The 20116-nt window shown below is 36.5% G+C and overlaps 5 protein-coding genes across 8 annotated transcripts; 3 read left to right on the top strand and 2 right to left on the bottom strand.

Annotated features, from left to right (window-relative positions):
* Positions 1-444: 444 nt before the first annotated feature.
* On the bottom strand, positions 445-3648 carry LOC115240908 (T-complex protein 1 subunit eta). The gene is made up of 6 exons (XM_029816339.1): positions 3496-3648; positions 2642-2902; positions 2022-2351; positions 1461-1933; positions 1061-1330; positions 445-966 (listed from the first exon to the last, which is right to left on the bottom strand). The coding sequence occupies exons 1-6, from the start codon at positions 3496-3498 to the stop codon at positions 684-686; spliced, it is 1620 nt and encodes a 539-aa protein (XP_029672199.1). The 5' UTR covers positions 3499-3648; the 3' UTR covers positions 445-683.
* Positions 3200-7113, top strand: LOC115240916 (adenylate kinase isoenzyme 1). 3 transcript variants are annotated; one of them, XM_029816354.1, is made up of 5 exons: positions 3200-3269; positions 5448-5669; positions 5907-6032; positions 6105-6290; positions 6385-7113. In XM_029816354.1, exons 2-5 carry the CDS (start codon positions 5484-5486, stop codon positions 6454-6456), a joined length of 570 nt encoding a protein of 189 aa, XP_029672214.1. In that variant the 5' UTR covers positions 3200-3269; positions 5448-5483; the 3' UTR covers positions 6457-7113. The 3 variants fall into 3 exon arrangements, with proteins under 3 accessions (XP_029672214.1, XP_029672212.1, XP_029672213.1); XM_029816352.1 differs by lacking the exon at positions 3200-3269 and adding an exon at positions 3835-4076; XM_029816353.1 differs by lacking the exon at positions 3200-3269 and adding an exon at positions 4124-4569.
* On the bottom strand, positions 6637-11513 carry LOC115240910 (RNA-binding region-containing protein 3). 2 transcript variants are annotated; one of them, XM_029816341.1, is made up of 5 exons: positions 11386-11513; positions 7979-8458; positions 7773-7884; positions 7062-7668; positions 6637-6964 (listed from the first exon to the last, which is right to left on the bottom strand). In XM_029816341.1, exons 2-5 carry the CDS (start codon positions 8303-8305, stop codon positions 6721-6723), a joined length of 1290 nt encoding a protein of 429 aa, XP_029672201.1. In that variant the 5' UTR covers positions 8306-8458; positions 11386-11513; the 3' UTR covers positions 6637-6720. The 2 variants fall into 2 exon arrangements, with proteins under 2 accessions (XP_029672201.1, XP_029672200.1); XM_029816340.1 differs by lacking the exon at positions 11386-11513 and adding an exon at positions 8594-8803.
* Positions 8956-12327, top strand: LOC115240907 (protein PFC0760c-like). Its single transcript, XM_029816338.1, has 6 exons — positions 8956-9231; positions 9308-11095; positions 11247-11432; positions 11509-11693; positions 11781-11890; positions 11965-12327. Exons 1-6 carry the CDS (start codon positions 9166-9168, stop codon positions 12018-12020), a joined length of 2391 nt encoding a protein of 796 aa, XP_029672198.1. The 5' UTR covers positions 8956-9165; the 3' UTR covers positions 12021-12327.
* Positions 12328-12435: 108 nt separating this feature from the next.
* On the top strand, positions 12436-19322 carry LOC115240913. The gene is made up of 2 exons (XM_029816349.1): positions 12436-13334; positions 18234-19322. Exon 2 carries the CDS (start codon positions 18235-18237, stop codon positions 19117-19119), a length of 885 nt encoding a protein of 294 aa, XP_029672209.1. The 5' UTR covers positions 12436-13334; position 18234; the 3' UTR covers positions 19120-19322.
* The last annotated feature ends 794 nt before the right edge of the window (positions 19323-20116 follow it).

The raw sequence follows: 20116 nt of genomic DNA on the forward strand, positions 1-20116 counted from the left end.
GGGGGGATAGAAAAAAGGAAGAAAGAGTGTTGTATTTACACCCGCGACTGCATTAATCACACTCAATCGTCACTGTTATAGTCCACCTGCTCGCCGGTACCGAACTGACCCTGCTAATCACGAAACGAGACAGAGAACCAAACGAAGGCCACCAAACGGAACGCCACGCAATGTTCAGTCGAACTCGATCGGTAATTTTGATACTTAAATTGCAAATTATTATAAAAAGGGATCGGAGGATCGATTTATCGTTCAGTAGATCGAATTCAATATCAGTGTAATCGTACAACTATAATTTGACAATTGCATAAACATGCTCCAGAACTTTCAACTTATATATGTATAAATTAAAAATAGTTTCGAAAAAAAAATATTAACAAATAAGTGTTACAGAGGGGGGATGAAGGTATTATATCGGATACACATAACTCTCCTCTCTCTTTCTCTCTCATAGATATACATATATATATATCTTTACATATTTAAGGAACAATACAAGCTTTTATTTTAAACAGGAGAAATCATGTTATTGCAATTCATTATAAATAACAGCATATACAAAAGACTGTGAGAGACAAGGCTGTAAGATGCAATCAAAAAGCTCATGTTGGTAAGCTATGTTCTTATCTCGTAATATCTTATTTCATTTTCCTGAAAAGTCAAATGATAAGCAGACAGACCGATTACATCGGTCTGCCCATGCCGCGTCCTGCTGGTGGGCCATCTTGACTGCTCTTAGGGTTTTTAATAGTTTCGTCGACAGACAGAATAAGGCATGCAGCCTCCGTGGCAGCAGTCAACGCGTTGATTTTCACTACTGCAGGCTCCCAGACGCAACATTGCATATTATCCGCAATATCCTCCGTATTGATATCGACGCCGTACCACTGCAAGCCTTTATGATGCTTTTGTCGTAATTTATTCAAGATATTCGTCGCGTCGAATCCAGCGTTATCGCAGAGTTGCCTGTATAATCGATATATTCATCATTTTATATATAATTTGCACATTTTAACGCAAATTTACAAATATTATATATACTTGTGTCGAATGTACTAACCTCGGAATAATTTCCAGGGCTCTCGCTATCGCTCCTATTAAGAGCTGCTCCTTTCCAGCGATTGTGCGAGAATAATCGCGCAGGGTCTTTGAGAGTTCGATCTCGATAGCACCACCTCCTGCTACTACCGCATCGTTCTTCACCATGCGTCTAACAACCATGATCGCGTCGTGGAGAGATCTCTCCGTTTCTTCCAAAAATTGATCCGCGCCTCCGCGTAGTATGAATGTACACGTTTTTGCTCGCGAACATTCATAAAAGATGTTGAACCTAATGAAACACAACTCAATTGTAAGTTGTCACACTTAATATTTATAATCATAGTAATCTTGGAAACCAAATTCTTTTACTTGTGTATTTAATTAATTTAATTACCTCTTATTTTTTATGTAAAAATTACCTTTCGCCACCAATCTGCTTCTCCTCAAAGACATGGCATGTTCCAAGATCAGAATCCTTGATATCATGCACCGTTGTTAAAATGGCTCCACCGCACGCCTTCATTGTTCTCTTGAGATCTTCATCGGGCACTCTACCGGCGCAGAACATGTCTCTGTCGGCGAAATATTGTGTCGCGACATCGCCAATCGGTAGTATAGACAGCACGACTTTTGCGCCGCTCTTGTGAATCTGATCAAGTTTATCATAAAGAATTTGCCATTCCGCGTCGACAATTCGCTGATATTCTGCCACGTTATCCACGCGCACTTCCGCGTTATCCCGTTCGGCTTTCAATTCCAATTCGATATTTAACAATGCAATCTTGCATTGATCATATTTTTTCGGTTGCATCTCAAATCCAGCATATGAGAATGTCTTTTTAAAAGCCACTCCTTGGATCAGTTCCGAATCTTCTAGCGCGCCTCCAGATACCTGAGTTTTATATTATTCATTTTATATTAAATAGCATCGAAATCTTGTGTAAAAATTTTAAATCGTATAATTATATACATGTGCATACCTTTTTAATACCAATCAAGTTAAGAGGAAGCAAATCATCTAGCATCATGACAGCTTTAACGACTAACTGACTAAAATGTTTCTTTTGTTGATGTATTAATTTCGAACTCATAGACGTAGCTGCACACTCTTCCAGAAGCTCCATCTGTTTACTTATATCACTTTTATCTATTTTTACGCTTAGTTCGTTAATCTTGTTTACTGCTATCTGAAGTGCACGGCGAAGAGCCTTAATAATTATACGCGGGTGTACGCCCTCCTCTATAAATGGTTTTATTTGTTTTAAAAACTCTCCTGCTAATAAAACGACGCTAGTCGTACCATCTCCCACCTATTAAATAGAGAAATATTTGAGAATAATTTCCTATCTTATTACCTATTGTTTTATATACTTTGATATTACAAACAATAATGTAATGTTTGAACACTGTTGAGACAATTACATATCTTTAAGATATTGTCAGTCTACAGATTCTAAATTTAATATTCTCTGAATTTTTATACATGTAATAATATTATTTTCATCACATTATTACATAGATGAGTGTTTAAGAAAAACACAACGATTTAAACTCTATTCAGAGGATGAAACAACATTAATAGACTTGGAATAATTCTTACTTCTACATCTTGCGATTTTGCAATATCCACTAGCGTCTTTGCAGCTGGATGAATGATATCTAACAACTTTAAGATGGTAGCGCCATCGTTTGAAATTGTGCTCTTTCCATTTTGATCGACTATAAGTTTATCCATGCCGCGAGGACCCAAAGTAGTCCTAACAGCATCAACAACGATCTGACAAGCATTGATGTTGGATATCACTTGTTGCTTCCCTTGGGTCGCATCCGTGCCCTCTTTCAACAGAATTATTTGAGGTTGCTGTAAAATTAACAATAGAGAAAATTTTATATATTTATAAAAATATGTTTAAATTATTTAAAATTAAATAGAATCGCGCGTGTAAAAAAGTACCCTCGCGTATTTTCCCATTTTTTGACGTTCGCGATACTTTTATTGTAAATCGAAATACTTAATCGCAAGATCAAACTGAAGTTTCGCGAAATATCCGGATAATAAATAAATGAAAATCGGAATCGTTAAACATCTTCGTCGCCAAGATCGATTACATCAACAAGCAGAATCGAATCGAGGGTGCGGCGAATAAGTACTTATCCTTATAAGGCTATAAGATCAGATCAAAGAGTGGAAGAGCTGACAGAGTGTAACGATTTGCGGAAACGCGTCTGTGAGTATAATGTTGATTCATTTATTACGCTCGTTTATCAAAACATTTCTCATCGCGAGATTGTTATATATTTGGTAAAAGTAAATTAACGAAGAATAATGAAAATGACGAAAAATATCGGTTTAGAGTCCGTTTTATCGAGATGGGGTTAGCGTGAGTCGAGAAAATGTTTATAAATATAATTCGCAATATAATTTTTGTATTGTTTTTCTATATTGAAACCTACCATGTTGATGCTTTTGATGTAGGATATCACACGCGACTTTGAGAATTATTTCTCGATATTTCTGGATTAATTAACGCCTCGTACAACGAAACGCGCCGACAAAATTCAGGAACAAAGAGTAGATGCTTTCAAGATTTCGATACAGAGGAATATTTAGTGGAATCCTCTATTCTGTAATATTCTATAAACTGTATTTTGTGAAATTTTTCGCCAGTTTATTTTACCGCCATCCGATGACCAATCGCATCGTTTGACGCGCACGATTCATAGAAATCGATCAAAAATTGAGGGTAGAAGAGACTTGCCATCTATATTACAATGTATAGTTTATGACTTGTTTTCTTTTCGTATGTAGCGAGCCGCGAGCCGCGAGCCATTAGTCATTAGTGTAGCCAGTTGAGCTATAAAGAATAGACCTATGATTATTTTTCGAAGGATAACCACACTTCTGTCAAAACAACTTAATGACTACAAGTGGTTGATTTCTCTATGCGGTTGAATAAAAATGCGGTTGTCTAGAAATATACGTCATTGATTTTCTTGCAGTGGAATAACGAGAACGATTCGCGCTCGAAAAAAAGGTATTTAGACTATTTCTTTCCACAGCTACAGAGAGATAGTTGTATTTATAATTTTTTTTTCAAAATAACTCGATTAATTTTTTTTCTATCTTTCTTAGAATCGCGATCCCATTAATATACAGTTTTTATTCAGGAATAAATGTTAAAGATTATATTGGAGCACTCATTTATATAAACTGTACGATACAAAATTTATCCATCCCTGCATACATTTTAGTTATATAAAACACATAAAGCGTACTCATATTACAAGATACAACCTAGATAGGATTCTTTGCTACGAATTTATTTTTAAACATTGCTATATTTATATATATCTATCTAATATTGTATAATACGCCCACTCTGTCCTCATGTAATCCCGGGGAACGAGGAAATTGAATGTATTTTAGTCGTTTTCGTGCTTTTGTCGTTGCCGCGCGTTCATACATTTTTACATTAAATTTTACATCTCGACGAAGCTGTCAATCGTCACGTGAACGAATTTATCAAGGTTTGAAAACTTTCGTCGATTAATCTTAATCTCTTTTTTTTTTTTTTGGCCAGGATCAAGTAGAGACAAACAGTGGTTAAATCAATTGAAAGTCAACCGACAGATGATATTGATCATCATATATTTATGTTAGGACGGTTCGAAATGTTATTTGAGATCAATTTCTATTTAATTTGTTTTCCTTAAATCTTTTTATTTAAATTTAATAGCAAAGAAAAAAATTTATGGAAATAGTTTTTAATCGAGAATTGCCGTTTAAAATTTAATAAATCGTCAAGGCTGTAAAATCGGTTATAAAATCAACTCGCTGGTTGAGCTTTCGTGCTTCGCGAGACACTTGGAAAAAGTTCAAGGTGACAAGATGCCAAGCATCAATGAGATCTTGCATCAAAGGCGCAAGCGCATCTCGTTTCGTGACAAACGAGTGAGAAATCGATATGTTTAAAATTTCATTTTCGCGTATTTCTTCAACGTCGGATTCGATTTATACCAGTGTCGTTCGCTAAAGCTTCCTCATTTATTTGCAACGTATATTCGCCACGAGCTTTTCCGGTTTTGTAACCGCAGAAAGTATCTTATGAATTTTTCATCGCGGAAAATGCAAATATCTTCAAAATTATTTCAAGATCCTTTGAGCTCTCTTGTTCTATGAAAAAAAAAAAAAAAAAAAAATTAATGTACGTGTATGAGAAGTCGTTTAAATATTTGTTACAAATCGAAAAGTCTCGTACATAATTCGGAGACATTCAAAATTATCGTATATATTCAAAAAGCGATAGAAAAAAAGGAGAAAGACCAAAACTTTTTTAATTGTAAATTCTTGAGTTTTTTGTTCTCAAATTTTGTAAAGGTTTAAACGGCTGACATTTTCAATCTAGCGAGCGTCACATTGAGAAATAAACTACGCGGGAAAAATGAAAACGATCTGGGTTATCGGCGGGCCGGGATGCGGCAAGGGAACGCAGTGCGACCGTATGATTGAAAAGTACGGATTTCTTCACCTGAGCAGCGGTGATTTATTGCGAGCGGAAGTAGCCAGTGGTAGCGAAAGAGGAGCGTCGCTACAGGATCTAATGTCCAAGGGATTATTTGTGCCAACGGTATAATATCTCACGCGCAATATTTTCACATTCGACTCATTTGAATCACTCACTATAATCATATTTATTATATTTATATATATAATCATATTTACATTAACTTGTATCAAAAGAATAAGATTGAAATTACCTGTGCACGTCGTTAGAGATAAATGAATAAAAAAAAAAAAACATCTCGCGCATCTTACGCGAACGAACCCGGTTTTTCTCAGTGTGAAGATCATGTGGTTTCGCTAGGACATTGTGCTGGCGCTTATAAAGGAAAAGATGGACAAAGCTCGTGAAGAAGAAACCACAAAGACCGGATTTCTCATCGATGGATATCCCCGTGAAAAGGATCAAGGCATTTTCTTTGAGAAAAATGTATGGCTTTCCTCCTTTTCTTTTTATCTTCCATTTCTTTATTTTTCATAAAACATTGATGTTGCTGTGCAGGTTTGCCCCGTCGACTTAATTCTTTTCTTCGATGTAGCGAACGAGACCTTGAAAAAAAGACTTCTAGGACGTGCCGCCGTATCCCAAAGAGCGGACGATAACGAGGAGACGATCAAAAAGAGAATCGAGATATTTAACGAGAAGAACAACGAGATTGTCGAACATTACAAAGACAAAGTTGTTAGAGTGAGTCTAGATAATTAATATAATTCTATTTTATTTCTATCTCGTGCATATTGCGTATTTTATCGATTTACGAAAACTAATTATTCTATTTTAGATCAATGCAGAGGGAACAGTGGATGAAATATTCACCAATGTGACAAAAGCATTGGACGCTCTGTTAGCTTAGGTAAATTGGCAAATTTTGAAGAATAGCAAGAGATCTATTGCTATCTTTGTTCATTCTGAGTAGTGTGATACTCTTATTGCTCATTCAAGTGAAACAGACAAATAAAGTGTTTCTTTAATTGTTAATTATTGAATAAAATTCTACCAATACGCAACTCTGTTGTAAGGTTGAAGTACAATATTTATGTTTTCTATTTGCATATTTCTCTATATTTGTTCTTTGAATAAACTTTTCACTAATTGATATATTAGATAAAAAGTTCTTTTAGAGTTTCTCTAAAAATTTCTGCATAACAGTATCTTTCTCTTTTCGTAGAGTAGGTTTTGCCATAGGCATCATATTATCTACGTAACTTTTAGCATCTCTGGCAAATTGTACAACCATAGGTTTATCTTTTAATATATATCCATTAGTTTCTTTGAGAGCCAATCTGGCCTGTGAAGTATTTTGTAATGTGATGAAGGCTTGGCCTTTCATTCTGCCCTCTTGCATGAGCCGTACATCATATCTGTAATACAGATATTAATAATAATACATTACGAGATATAAATAATAAGATATAATAGTAGATACATATTGTATTTGTATGAACAAAACACACTTACTCAGCTTCAGCATCTTTCAATCCAGCAATAAAATATCTTTTATAAATATAATGTAAATCCTTTGTTTCTATCTGCTTTGCAAGGTTCTTTATATAGAGACGATTGGAAGGTTTGCCTAGATGATAATTTTTGAACACTGGCAGTAATCTCTGATCATTAATAGAAATCCTATTAGCATCCAATTCCTCAGAAGTTATATATTTATTCTTTTGCGTTTCTGCATTTTCCTTACTATCCTTTGTATCTTTGATAGTTTTATTAATAGGAGATATTAAACCAAATCCACCATCTATTGCTATAGTATTATCTTGTTTATTAGTAGATGCTTCATCTAATGACTTATCCAAAGTCTTTAATTCGATTTTAAAGTTTTTAATCTCTTCACGTTGGACAGACTCAAACATATCTTCTGGTTTGAACACTTTTTGCACAGATGAAGAAGTTGTGATACTTTTGGCAGGATTCACAAACTTTGGAATTTTTAAACGTTTTTTAGATTGCGGAAGTTTTCTTTTAACAGGAATAATATTTTGAGGTCCAACATCTTCTCCATCTGATTCTAATTCAGACTCTTCTTCCTCCTCCTTTGTATGTTCATGTAATATATCTATATTGAAAAAAATGTTTATTTAAAATTGGTTTCTTTATAAATTTAATACATTTATAAATAATTTTTGTAAATAATCTCTATTATATTTATATTTTTATTACCAATGATATCTTTGTACTTCTCCACATTGTATACTTCTTTGAGCATAGGAAATTCTGCCTCCAATTCTTCAAAGGGAGGTGGTAGATTCATTTTATTCATTAAATGCAACACCTATAAATATATACAAGAGGTATAATTTTATCACATTATCAATTAAAATTTTAATTGTTAAATAAAGTAATATTTCAAAAATAATGTATCTGACCTGTGTATAAAAAGCTGGTTCTTTCAATAGCTGTATAGCTATTCTTATCAATATACTTTTTGTCGGTGCCATATATTTATATCTTATATTTGACGGAGGTGGTTGACTAAATTCATGATTCATAGTCCAATTGTTTAACTTGCGCAGAAATGCTTGAATATTAGCTTTATTAGTAGTTTCCACTTTTGCCTCGTTGCTTGGTGGTGGCTCATGTTGAATATTTTGTTCCAATAATTCAGTGAATATGGGCTTTTTGGCATATTGAACTGACAGAAATTGTCCTCGAACATTTAATTGATGCAAACGCATGAGTGCTTCTGCTGCCATTTGTTGAGAAGGAAACTTGGCAAAAGTTACAGTATACTTATCGGAGAATCGAGTTGTTTTTGTTTTTATTGCACCATACTTTTGTAATAACGCACTGCGTCGATCGTTAGAAAGATGCGAAGGCAAATGAAGAATCTTTAAAGTGTCGCATGCCTGAAAATATATTAAAAATCAGAATAAACAAATTGATGATAGATAGGTTAAACAAATAATTTCAATTTAATTAAAGTTGAAGTTAATTTGTATCTCAGTCATACTGTGTGTATAAATATAAAGCATTAAAATTACAGGAATCATTTTTGATGTAAATGGTATCCTTTGTTATTAACTTCTTCTTCTTCTTTGGTTGAATGGCTCCGGGCCTGACTACACTGGCCCACACGGCCAAATAATCTTTGTTATTAAAACACACACACACACAACTTTGATAAAAAGTAAACACAATCATAAATTACAAATATCTAGATATGATATATCATTGTCGAAATCGTCCATATTGTATTGCTTGCACTTTCTAGGAAGCTAGGTTTTTAGCGCTATAAGAACTGTTAATAATATCTAGGGAATTTAAGGCGCTCTAGGAAATTTTATAAATTTTGTGAAGCTTTCTATTCTTCTCTGTAATAGTTTATGATTCTAATCTCCTTGGTGATTGCACTTGCACTTTGGATTGCTTTGGATATTTGAATGATAAGGAAAAGTCTTCACGTAAAATTTGAAAAGTAGAAAATTGTCAAAACAAAAAAAGAAAAAAGTGAAATAGTAATACAGCGATAATTAGAGAGAAATTGACCGTGTGTAGAAATAGTTGGAAGAGTTGCGGCGCAAAGTGTATTCTTAAAGAATTGAACACGTAAAATATGCAGCAGCAACAATTTTATAGCTCCTGTATTAAAATAAACGGAATACCTCTTCTTTCACCGTTGGTAAATATCCGTAAACTAATAGGCTTTGATATTTTTATTATAGGATTGCTTTATATTAATATTATACTATTTTCAGATGACTGACAGCATCAAAGAAGAAATGAGACATTATAGAGCTTTGGCAATTAAAGTAGAAGAAAAATTCAGAGATAGGAAACTTGTTAAACGCAGTATTAAAGATAAGTGCGTACAAGCTGATGTAATAGAAACAATAGATCAATTAAAAAATATCAAATATGATTCAGACAGTGATTTATCCAATCATGATACTACGAGCGATACCAATAATAGTGACTCGCATTCTAGAACGACTATTGTTGAACCAGTGCCAATGATGCAAGTTATTGGAGAAACAAGAGACAAATATGATAATCAGTCTGCTGCGTCAGATGTGGAACATTCGCAATTTCAAGTTTGTTTAACAGATAATATTGTTATTGATACAAAACCTGCAATTGCAAAAACTGATCAAAGTGAATACATTAATGCAACAGAAACGCCAACAGCGAATGAAGATGTATCATCAGAAAGTAAACCCAAAGTTCCAAACACACTGAATATAGTTCCAATAGTATTAAGTAATGAAGAGGACAATATTGGTGCAGTGACTTTCAAGGAGAATGAGAGCCCACCTAAATTATCGCGTCAAGGTTCTTACATATTGGATACACCCAGTCCTATGTTGCTCGCTCATATGCATACAGAATTGAGTGATAAGAATTATGTGCCCACACCTACCAGTAATATATCACGACGAAAACAATGGAACATGGCACAGCCTAAAATAAAGTGGGAAAATAAGCAACTTATAGCAGAGGACACCAAACAAGCCTCAAACAAATTAGAATGCACAACAGATGAATCAACTTTTCATCACTCAGAATTTGATACTTTAGCAGAATCATATCAAGTAGATCAATCTGCTAATAGTACCAAAACAGAAGTTGCTGAAGAACATGTATGTAAATTCAATATTACATCAACTAAATACAGTGATATATCTGATACAAGTCTTACGAAACAAAGTTCCTTAGAAAAATTAGAAAAAGATAGTGGTACTTGTGTATCAAAGTTACCAAATGAAAAACCTGTAGAAGATACAAATGGTAATAAATCTGAATTGTCTTACGTAGATAAAAACAAGGATCGTGATAAAATGGAAGATACCAAAGAACATCAAAATTTAGTAGTCAAAACAAAGTCATCTATTACACCAGAAAAACTTTTGACAGTCTACAAAGAGATTGAAGAAATGCATAAGAAACAAATGATGGAGCTGATATATCGCCAACAAAAGGAACAATTTTTGCTACAAGCAGAATTCCAGAAACAACAAATGCTTTTATTAGCTGAAATAGAAAAGTGTTCTTCCAATATATCGTATGAAGTAAATGCATCATCAAATGTTACATCAAATCAATTATCAATAAACAATAAAGAAAGACTAGGAAACATCATTAGCGAAACGGGACAGGAATTAAATGTAAACTCTGCTAGCAATTTAAATGAGGAAGCACATTATAATAATAAATCATCACCAATGAAGCATACAAATGTCATTGTATGTCCGCTAGATTATATTTCTTCCAAAAATTTATACTTATTTAAACACTATAAACCTCCTTTTTTTATTACGGACACTTCTCCAGCAACTTCTGATTACGATTTTACGAGAGAAGTAACTTCACGCAATACTACATGTAATAATAATAATAATAATAATGATGATGACGATGACAGCAATTGCAAAATGCATAATCATATTGTATATAAGAATTCAAATGTGAATCGGCAGTTGTTTCCCTTAAATAGTAATACTACACATGTCCCAGTACTAGATACTTCAGTATACCTCGATAAACATGTGAGTATAATTGTATAATTTTAATTGTTATAATTAATATATTTACATACACATACAGATATTTAATTTTGCATATACGAATACGTGTGATTATGTATGCGCGCACATATTTTATTGTTAATAAAGACATTAACATTATATTGTTATATAGATACAGGCAGTAAATATTATTAATGCTTATACACGAGGTTATTTAGTGCGAAGATTAATGCGAACCGAACGCGTGATTACATTAAAAAAAATATATAAAGAGGCATTACAATGTATGCTTAAGTTGCACGTTGACGCACCTTTAAATTTAGCGGAAGTAGATTTTCTTCATCGTCTCCAATTGCAGGTAATTGCTCAGAAAATTATATCCTTTGTATTTTCAAAGATCAAAAGCATGTAATAATTTTACAAATGTTTTCAAGTGTGATGCGGCATCTATGAATATAGTGGATTTATTTGCCCAGTCCCCGATGAAGAAAATGAAAGTAATAGCGCGAGATTGCGAAATTAAGCAATCTCGAACGGAACGTCCGACTTCGTCTCGATCGTATTCATTCGCCACCCAAAAGACTTTGGCCAGAAGAAATCTGAAGGAATTCGAATCCACGTAATAACATATTTTTCTTCATTACATCACTCTCCTTTCATCATTGCGCAATTTGCATTATTGAGATGCATCTTCGTTTTTGTTTAGAATGACGAAGTATCAGCGACCGTTGGTCGTTAAAAAAAATATCGTTAGATCAAGGTGTCAAACTTGGACGTCGGATATAAGAGACAGACTTATGTCACCAAATACGTTGTGTAAGTTTATTTGATACATTTAATCTTTGTAATAAATAAATAAATATCAAGAAAAATATATTTTTAAATTGCAGATCAAGGTATCAGAAGAAGTACTAGCGCCGGAACTGTTCGGAAGCCCTGGCGATGATGAGAAAGAGTGCCTTGCGATATTAAGCGATACATCAATCTTACTATTAAAAAGCGGAATTACATACATGTGCGGCTCTCTTAAACTGACAATTTAATTATTTCTAGCGCCTCGCGCGCGTTAGCTATTCCTGCCTTAAAAAGCGCACTATAGTGCCTAATTTTCCGATATATTTATTTTTTATTATTGTCATTTCTTGACTGACGTAATATTTATCTGTGATACGTGTATATCCAATATATTGCTTCCAACTTTATATTTATTGAAGCTAAAGCAGAGATTTATTATTATGCGAGAAGACCTCAAAACATAATATATATATGCAAAATATAGAGGTAATATATGATATATATGTAAATTTATTTTCCGGAAAAAATAATGCAGAGAAAAAAATCCTCTCTATAATGAAGAATACTTTTTTATGTCGAATTCTGTATTATAATATGTAATATAGAGGAGAAAAGGAGGGAGTATTCTTTTTAAATATTATATCGTGTCGCGCATTGCATTATAGGTACTGGTTGGAATTGAAATATAATGAATTTACTTTTAGCTAGATTATTAATTATTTTTACTATAATTTACATATTATAGTATGTATGTACTCTTAATAATAATAATTTTGTTATAAATATAATTTAAAAGAGAATATCTCTCTCTCTTTCTCTCACGCACAGTTTATATTTCGATCGTTCTCTTTCTTTATTACAAATGCTCAAGTTATAGGCGGACAAATGCATGTTAATTTTATTGCGTTGACATACTTTGAGAATTATTACAATTCGTCTCGCGCCGACATGACTTGCGCGTATCGTTCTCGTCGGAGTAAAAGCCCTGCGGATTTCCGTTCGCCGTACCGAGAGCGGAATCTGAGCCTGCGCTATGCTTTGCAGAGGCGTGTCCTGGCTTACACGCTCTTATTTAGTAACATAGAGGCTTTACTCGTCCACGATCTTTCGGGATAGAACGTGCGCGCGCGAGTTTACTCCAAAAAAGGAAAAACATCAAGAAACACGAGAGCTTCCGCGGTGGATCCGCCGCCGCCGCCGCCGATCCGGCGATAAATAAAGCGGCGACCGGAAGAGGAGAGCGAAATTCTCAGTGGAAAATGTAACGATTTCGAGAAGCCTTCTCGCAAAGAGGGAAGAGAGAACGGCAAGGGTGAGCGAGAGAAAGGAGGAGAGCGGCAATTTTCTAATTTCACGGGGAGACACGCTTTGTCATCGGGAGGGAAGTTGATGGCGTGAGACGTCATCGGCGCCTCGGAGACTCTCTTATTTTCTTCGCGGAAGTGTGAAGCGCTTCAAAATCCAGGTAACCACGTTAATTATTGCGCATCGAGTTTACATCGTCGCGAACAGCGTCTTGAGCCGATGAAGATGACACATTTTGATTATCGATCCACAACAGCTTCTCGAAAGAGACTCGCAAAAAGAACTCGCTATCCCCGGAAAATCCGAGGATTATTCGCAGGATGCGACGCAAAAATATGTCGGAATAAATTTTTTTTTTTTTTATTTCGTCAATAGAGTGTTTTGTTTACGTTTGATGCTCGTGTCTCGTTTTTAATGAAAATTAACAATTCTGTATCTACGTATATATACATATATATATACGACTCAATCTATATCTATGCGGGACGTCGCGCGAGCGTTGCGTCCTGTTGAAAGATACGGTCTTGTTTGAAAATATACAAAACGCATGTCCGGCAAGATTAGCTTTATCTAGCGAATTCTATTCCGAGAAATGCACATTATAGACAGTTGCATGCGCGGTATAGCGATATAAAAAAAGTCTCCTAGCCCCGCCGAGGCATACGCTAGCCGTGGCGATACAATTTCTTTTGTTATCATCGTTACCTTTTTTCCTTTTTTCTCCTCCGCATTTTGAGATATTTATAGAAATATGCGTTTGACGCATATGCACGCGACGGTCTTGGAACGATCTCCTTTTACGTTGCCGAGAACCGCCCAGAGATCGCAAATTATCCGTTCGCCTAATTGTCACTTAACACCCTTTCCAGTAGTTTACGGTTTATCATTGATCGAATGAATAGCTATACATATATCTCGTTTCTCAACGTTATTACATACACGAGCCGCCGATATTCGCGTCTGGCAACAGGTTACCCTGTGCTACACACGACAGAACGGAAACAATCATATGACCGACTTTATCGTATTATATATATATATATCGCCGCCTCAGATAGTTTAGGTTTAGAAGATGATTGATTTGACGCTTAAACGGATCTTCGTATGCATGAATCCTAAATATAGTATTTATTTTTATATCGATATTAAAAGAGACACATTGGGGTGGCATTTTTCATATTCACGTAGAAGAGGGTATACGATATACGATCAGCTCTACACTGACAGACAGCCTGTTTTTATAGCCAAGAAAAATAACCCAGACGGTTTAAAAGCTCTGTCAATTTTCCAATGGGCGCTTCAGCGCTTTCTTTGTGGAAACGTAAACACATAGGATCGGTCGATGACTGCAGAATAGGCTGTCGTATTCTAAGGACATCGCGTGGAGCGAAACTACAAGCTACATATATCACAGAGTTACGGAGGATCTTAAATCACCGACGATATATCCGTCTCTCGCGTGCTTGCATCAACGTCCGGTGCAAGGACTGCATTGCTTGTCGCATCCGCGAAAAATGCGATCCATTTTCGGGAAAGGTCATGCGTGAATCGTCACGTTTACAAATCGAGTATCACGCATTGTAATAATTATGATCGAGTGGCGTTTTTCTCGAATCGGTCATTATATCTCGCGTATATATATTATCGCGTCGCGTGCGGGTTTTTTAAATTTTCCGGCGACAAATTTCCTCACGCGTCAAACGACACGCAGATGCCGCAAATCGTTGTAGCTTGTAATGAGAGCCAGGCTCTTTTGGCGGTACGCCAGACTTAAAATAACGGAACTTCAAATGGGCGATAATAATTTCGCGAAATGACAGTACGCGCACGTGTCGCAAGTCACGTAATGGAACGATAAACGTCGCCAAGCGAGAAACGAATTCGGAAACGCAGTATCGGAATTATATCGTAGAAGACATAAGACATATTTATATATTCGACGCTTCCTCATCCTCTCTGCCGCGGATTAATTCTATCGACGGGTTACGGTAAACATATATAAGTGCAAACACGCAAGTGTGTAATTAAAGCACTGACATTGTTGGGGAGTGTTGTCACGAGATGTTTCCACAAGCTGAGTGGCAACTTGGAGAAAGAAAATCTCCGGGGATTAGCAGGGAAAAGTGTCACATTTCTATTAATGTAATCCATTCTCGTATCCTCTTAGAGTCAAATATTCAATTCACCGTTTAACGTACAAGTGCATCAATCAATTTTCTACCGTTTTTATTATATATATATATATATATACATATATTTGGTACCATTGTTATTTTACGCGAGATTCTTGTTTAGTCATACTTTGCAAGGGGAACCTTACGCACTTTTCTCTATTCAGAGAGAATAATAAATACATTTCTCTATATTCTTTATTTCTTTTTTCTTTTTTTTTTTTTCATGAGAGTAATCGCTCTTGCTTAACGTTTCCGTTTATCTCGCACCTTTACGTGACATGAAAAATTGACTGGTTCATCGGTAAAACGAAGCGAAATGATTTAAAGAAAATCGCGAAAAATTTTTTGCTCGCTTTAATTTTTCAGAATGCAAGACGGTGCTTCGCTTCCTCTCTCTCTCTCTCTCTCTCTCTCTCTTTCTTTCTTTCTTTCTCGTGGCGTGGGATTTCCGTGGCACACATGCGTGGCTCACACAGTGTACATGGTGCACACTGTCAGTATCTGTCCTCCTGTGTACTTTGCGTTTGCGTTCTGTAAGGGGGATGGGGGATGGTTTTATTGATCGTGGAGCAGGAAACGCTTTTGCGGCGCCGCGCATTGTGATCGTAAAATGAAGGAGCATCCGCGGAATCACCTTTGAGATTTTTCCTCCGGTTCGAATCTCCAGCTCGCTCTCGCAAACTCGATATCGATCACCGCTCCTCCGATTGTCATCTCTCTCGATATCGATTGCGCCGATGGTAGACTAAATTATCGTACGGCATAGGCATTTACGCAACGATTTCTTTGTGGGCGGAACCAAGACGGGCATCAAAGATCTTCTTCGTAGATTTATGCATTCGCGAACGACTTTGACGATGCGAAAAGAAAATTCCTCGGAATTCGACAAGAAGAGCTACTATAGCTTTTATCCCTTTTATATCTTTTTTTTTTCTCGCTTTATTCCCGTAGCCTCGCAACATAGATACAAGTATCGCAAAGTGTGCTTTAGTATTTAATTACTTTACGGCATGCCCTTTAGAGAACAATGACACACAAAGCGCGTGCTCGTACATAATAAATATAACACGCACGACTCAAACATAATGTTTTGTAATGCCATTTACTTTTGTCTCAAATGTGCATTTGTTATGCGTAGTTGCGAAAGGGGCGGCTTCGTCGATGCATAAAAATATAATGGCTTCGAAACGCAGTTTGAAATATATTGGATCAAATATTCTTGAATTCTCTTCAAGCAGAATTACAATTTCGTTAAAATATGAAGTCGCCTCGCGCACGTAAAAATTTTTTACCGGTAACATGTATCGTTTTATCGATTTTTCGTTTCTTACATTTCTCAATTTCACGAGAAATGTTTGACTCTTTCCACATTACAACTATAATTCATTAAAGTAAAATGTGTGAATTAAATATATAAAGTAAAGGGTTTCGCAAAAACAACAAGAGCGAAAACGGGTTAATTAAGAGCCGAGCGCGGTAATAATTGCGCGAATATTTTATTCATTTATTGTACGTTTCAGTTCTGGTATCGGAGCATCTTCAGCAAGTATTGACTTGCACAAACACTAGTCAATACTTGCTGAAGATGGTCAGAAACGTACAATAAATGATTACAATAATTAAAATATTTGCGCTATTATTACCGCGCTCGGCTCTTAATTAGCCCGTTTTCCCTCTTGTTATGTGTTGATTAAATTTTCAATCAAAATATCTTTCTCACTTTCGATACAAGGAAAGCGGATAAAGCTTTGCAAAGTTGTTTCTTTAGTTCATTAAATTGATTATTTCATTTTATGGATTATGCAAATATTATATAACTTTGATAAAAAGCAATTAAATCGTTCTTCGCTTTGTTAAAACATGGTGGCTAATTATCTTATGAAACTTCTTCTTTCATTAAATGGCTTGTTTCATTTTATCATATAAATTATGTATATCTCTGTAAGAGAAAGAAAGAAATAACGATGAAATCTTTATTTTATTAAAAATGGGAACCAAGTTTTATCAGCTTGTTGAAAATAATGATAAGGGAGATAGAAAAATATAGCACGTAATTATAAATAGTTTTAAACAAATACAAGTCATCTATTTTATAGTAGTATTTTATATATATATATATTAATAAATTTGTGATGGCGGACGACAATTGTAAGCGTTTTTCCGGCTGAAGCGAGAAGACGGAAACGCTACGCGTTTGTAAGAAGAAACCTTTTCACAGGACATGTGAAAATGCGTCGCCGTGCAATATGCTTTAACATACGCGCGATTCCATCGCAGTGCATCCTGTAAACCCTGTAAATAGATCCTGTAGGCTTTAGATAAATAGAGATAGCTAATTAGTCGATGCTGAGAACGAGCGAGAGTTTGCCAGAGCAATGGACTATCGAGCAGCCGGGAAATAGCGCGATACACTTGACCCGAGCAAATTTCTCCGTAGTATTGTGTTGATTAATTTCTATACGCGATTGTGCATTCAATTGTTCGCGGTATAGCTCGCTCACGAGGCATATATAGATTGCTTTATCGGCATTTCGCGTATTTAACAATAATGCCATTTCTCAATCTGGCATTTTCTTTCGCTTAATTAATAGCATTAATAGCGGTTACAAGATTACTCGGGGGTCTCTCTTTCGATGGATGTATTTCGTTGCTCCACGAAATTGCAAATTATCTGCAAGAAAGAGAGAAAAGAAAAAAAACAATCAGATTGCGAGATGTAATGATTTAGCTAGATTTGTAGAGAAAGAAAGAGAGAGAGAGAGAGAGCGAGAGAGAAAGAAAGAGAGAAAGAGAGAGAGAGAAAGAGAGAGAGAGAGAGGCAGAATTGTTAGCGAGGATTATTAGCGAGATTGACTGAGCCAAGGGTTGTCTTTCCGGTGTTGCAGGATGCACGCGGTTGGATTGCACTCTCGGCGCTGCATCAAACGTCAGCGAAAGCGCCGGGACGAGCAGCGTCGCGCTCGCGAGCGTCGTTATAGCGCGCAATCGGGCGAAAGCGGGCTGACGTCGCCTAGGGCCTCGACCGGCTCGCTGGATCATCATGGCAAGCATCACAAGGGCACGCATGGCGCGGCGCGCAACGCCGGCCAGGGGATGCTGGACAGCAAAGTGGTCACCTCGATCGGGATGCTGCACATTGGCGTGGTGTTCCTCGTGCTGGGCGCCTTTCTCCTGATGAGCGGCCTGCTGCCGGGTGATCTCACTCACTTGGGCAGCAAAGCTTCCGGTGGCTGGTGGAACGAGCTCGTCGCCGTGGGACTTTTCGCGATATTCCTCGGTATCTTCCTCATCGTGCTCAATCGCGTCATCGCCAAGAAGGAGGAGGACGATCTGGAACAGTACGTTCAACGTCAGCTCACCAGATCCAGATCCGGCCATCGATTGGAACGGGATGTGGAAACTGGCGGGCTCACCACCCGCCACGCCAGACGGGCGAAGCAGATGAAGCAGGATATATCCTCGGATACGTCTCTCGAGATTAAGGACGAAAAGACCGTCGATGGTGATAGATCGCCGTCCAGAAGCCCGCCACCGGCGTACTCGCCGCAGATCGCAATCAACGGTGACAATCAGGCGGTGCAGTCAGCTTTGTACCTGGAGCAGATTACCGAAGAGGAGATTATCAGCGATCGCGTCGAGACTTCCACCACCAACAGCCTCAGTCCGGGTTCGCCCAGCGAGACCCGGGAGTTGCTGCAGAACGTACGATATTCGAAGCAGAACGGGAATCCGCAACAAGTTCATCGGCCGCATTACGTTTCCAAGATTTAGATGGTAGGATAAGCTTGAGAGAGGCCGCGTTGCGAGAGGACGAGACGCGATACATAATCATAACGATAACGCAACGACAGATTCCGTATCGCGAAAAGAGCTTTTTTATCCAGAATATTATTATTACTTCAGTATCTCTCTTCCGGAATCACAACGGAACATTATCACACCATCTCTGGGAGTCAAAATTTCGCAGGTTAAGCGTTCATGTTGTACGATATTCGAAGCAGAACGGGAATCCGCAACAAGTTCATCGGCCGCATTACGTTTCCAAGATCTAGATGGTAGGATAAGCTTGAGAGAGAGGCCGCGTTGCGAGAGGACGAAACGCGATACATAATCATAACGATAACGCAACGACAGATTCCGTATCGCGAAAAGAGCTTTTTTATCCAGAATATTATTATTACTTCAGTATCTCTCTTCCGGTATATATATATTTATATAGTGTGTAAGTTTCTCTCGCATTTAAATCTAAGAGTATACATATTAAAATTAGAAATACTTGACGTATTAATCTCGATTGTAATTTTGTTCTTTACATATGATAGATTTACGAAGCACAACACCTTTTCAAGGGACGCGTATCTAACAGAAAATACCTCTGGCTCTAGATACTCGAACGTCCTCAAATAAGTGGTACAATTATATTCTACATAGTGTCGCGCACATATAAGCACGCGCCTATCGTATGTTTGCAAACTTTTCAGATTTAAATAAATGTATGAATCGTATATCGATTATCGAGACGTAGAAAGTCACATTTCTGGAAGAAACAAATTTCTCTGTAAAATTATTTGTTATCGCACATTTTTGTTTCGCGCTACTTTCGAGATTCTTTGGAAAATCTCGATTGCTGGTTTTACATTTTATAGTTTATATATATAGTATCGCGATACAAAATAGAAAAATAGAAATGCATTATCCGTATGATACAATGAGATCGAAGGATGTTAGATGTACGATTCGATTACTGTGATGAATTAAATGGCCGTTG

Source organism: Formica exsecta, unplaced genomic scaffold, assembly GCF_003651465.1.
Source record: "Formica exsecta isolate Colony F162 unplaced genomic scaffold, ASM365146v1 scaffold458, whole genome shotgun sequence".
Taxonomy (NCBI): domain Eukaryota; kingdom Metazoa; phylum Arthropoda; class Insecta; order Hymenoptera; family Formicidae; genus Formica; species Formica exsecta.

What these genes read in the sequence shown, in the direction of transcription:
- LOC115240908 (XM_029816339.1), bottom strand. An exon ending in ACTTGATTGGTATTAAAAAG is followed by an intron (nt 1,934 to 2,021) that starts GTATGCACATGT and finishes TATAAAACTCAG; the next exon opens with GTATCTGGAGGCGCGCTAGA. An exon ending in AAGCAGATTGGTGGCGAAAG is followed by an intron (nt 1,331 to 1,460) that starts GTAATTTTTACA and finishes GTGTTTCATTAG; the next exon opens with GTTCAACATCTTTTATGAAT.
- LOC115240910 (XM_029816340.1), bottom strand. An exon ending in GAAGTACAAAGATATCATTG is followed by an intron (nt 7,669 to 7,772) that starts GTAATAAAAATA and finishes TTTTCAATATAG; the next exon opens with ATATATTACATGAACATACA. An exon ending in TTGAAAGATGCTGAAGCTGA is followed by an intron (nt 6,965 to 7,061) that starts GTAAGTGTGTTT and finishes TCTGTATTACAG; the next exon opens with ATATGATGTACGGCTCATGC.
- LOC115240907 (XM_029816338.1), top strand. Translation starts at nt 9,166, where the DNA reads ATGCAGCAGCAACAATTTTATAGCTCCTGTATTAAAATAAACGGAATA. An exon ending in CAGTATACCTCGATAAACAT is followed by an intron (nt 11,096 to 11,246) that starts GTGAGTATAATT and finishes ATTGTTATATAG; the next exon opens with ATACAGGCAGTAAATATTAT. An exon ending in TATGTCACCAAATACGTTGT is followed by an intron (nt 11,891 to 11,964) that starts GTAAGTTTATTT and finishes TTTAAATTGCAG; the next exon opens with ATCAAGGTATCAGAAGAAGT.
- LOC115240913 (XM_029816349.1), top strand. Translation starts at nt 18,235, where the DNA reads ATGCACGCGGTTGGATTGCACTCTCGGCGCTGCATCAAACGTCAGCGA.
- LOC115240916 (XM_029816354.1), top strand. Translation starts at nt 5,484, where the DNA reads ATGAAAACGATCTGGGTTATCGGCGGGCCGGGATGCGGCAAGGGAACG. An exon ending in AGGGATTATTTGTGCCAACG is followed by an intron (nt 5,670 to 5,906) that starts GTATAATATCTC and finishes TGGTTTCGCTAG; the next exon opens with GACATTGTGCTGGCGCTTAT. An exon ending in GCATTTTCTTTGAGAAAAAT is followed by an intron (nt 6,033 to 6,104) that starts GTATGGCTTTCC and finishes GTTGCTGTGCAG; the next exon opens with GTTTGCCCCGTCGACTTAAT.